The following is a 1,551-nucleotide window of genomic DNA, read 5'->3' as shown; positions in this document are numbered from 1 at the left end:
TATGTGTAATACAGCAAGGCAAACACATAAGCTAACAACTAAAAGAATAATCAATAAAACTCCAACTGTCACTCCACCTGGTCTACTATAACGAAACAACAGCTATGTGCAACACACCGTACTCACATTTTAAAATGCTGCAAACGAAAAACACAGGTAGCACGGGCATAGTCGCAAACGTCAAAGTGGCCAGTATGTTGACCGTTGCCGCCAAGAACGCCAGTGACCGCACCGACGTGCGAGGAACCAGCAAATTCACAGACACCTGGGCTGAGAAGGGGAAAAAAGAAGCTCACATTGTGACGTCAGTTTATGTCTTTTTGTTTGTTTTGGTAAGTGTTTTTACGGCGCTCGCAACTGCTTAAGGTCATATGAGCGCGCGGGACACACCTAATATTTTCAGTTGGTAGGTATTTTTTGCCCGGGTGGCGGCCGAAGCCTACTCTTAACGATTTTAGACGACCAAGGGTTCTTTAACGTGCGCAACTTGCACACGGCCCTCCGAGATTTTTCACCCTTGTCTGAGAAGGCTAGGTGTAGATCTTTCCAACCAGAAGACCAGGGGTGTGGCAGTAAGACAGCAGTTAGGAGGAGCCAAGGAGTAGCAGTAGAAAGGCTGCAGAAAGAGTCAGGAGCCCAGAGGGGGGGGGGGAGGAGGTGAGGGGGTGGGGGCAGAAAGTGGAAACGAAAGCAGACAACAGAACATTGCTAGAGAGCAGGAAAGGAAGTGAAAGGAGACAATTTTTAGAGAAGAGAATGTTTCGGTCGCTACCCGGATTCGAACCCGGGACCTTTGAATGAGAGGCCAACACCTTAACCTCTAGGCCACAAGAGCCCCCAGTTTATGTCTGAATGCAAATACCTTTCACCTTTTATCAAATACGTCATGTAGACTTCGATTTCAGTTGGCGTTTATCTCTATCTATCTATCTATCTATCTATCTATCTATCTATCTATCTATCTATCTATCTATCTATCTATCTATCTATCTATCTATCTATCAATCTTCTTTGCAAACACTGAGGTGGAATACGTCATCGCCGTAGAGGCCTTCGAATGGACCGCACCCAGTCACAAAGGGTCGCTTTTAAGCACGAGGGGGCTCTCCCGAAAAATGCTGTTTGAGAAAATCGACAGTAGGTTTTTCCCCCTTTTTCAGTTTCTTTAAAAAACAAGAAAAATTTTCTCTATAACCAAACAATTTACGTACACACCAATGAAACCAAACTTTTCCTATAGGAAGGGCAATGCTCACTTTTGGGGCAGGTCAAGAATTCTGGAAGAAAACCCCGAAATCTGGGTTAGCCGGTTTGTCCTTAAAAGCGGACCAATTGTGACGTGTACAGCAACCACTCACTGGCTATGACGTAGGCAGAAGACTCGGCGGACATGAGGGCGGTGATGGTGGAGATGGACGTGTCTAGTTCTTCCACCAGGTCCATCAGCAGCACGGACTTGACTTGGGCGTAGCCAGGAAACGTCAGGAACAGGACGAAGCATCCTTTTCCGGTTTGGTTTGGTTTTGTTTTTTGTTTTGTTTTGTGGGTGGG

General features: G+C 46.2%; 1 protein-coding gene across 1 annotated transcript in view; it reads right to left on the bottom strand.

Annotated features, from left to right (window-relative positions):
* LOC106011904 (monocarboxylate transporter 12) overlaps positions 1-1,443 on the bottom strand; it is a 6,072-nt gene extending 4,629 nt beyond the window's left edge. The window contains exons 1-2 of the mRNA XM_013083081.2: positions 1,359-1,443; positions 127-270 (exon numbers count right to left, since the gene is read on the bottom strand). Coding sequence (XP_012938535.2) covers positions 127-270; positions 1,359-1,443 — 229 coding nt within the window. The remainder of the gene's footprint in view (positions 1-126; positions 271-1,358) is intronic.
* Between the last annotated feature and the right edge of the window lie 108 nt (positions 1,444-1,551).

Source organism: Aplysia californica, unplaced genomic scaffold (genome assembly GCF_000002075.1).
Source record: "Aplysia californica isolate F4 #8 unplaced genomic scaffold, AplCal3.0 scaffold00209, whole genome shotgun sequence".
NCBI lineage: Eukaryota > Metazoa > Mollusca > Gastropoda > Aplysiida > Aplysiidae > Aplysia > Aplysia californica.
Note: the sequence above shows the minus strand (reverse complement) of the source record. Positions and strands in the feature narration are given on the sequence as shown.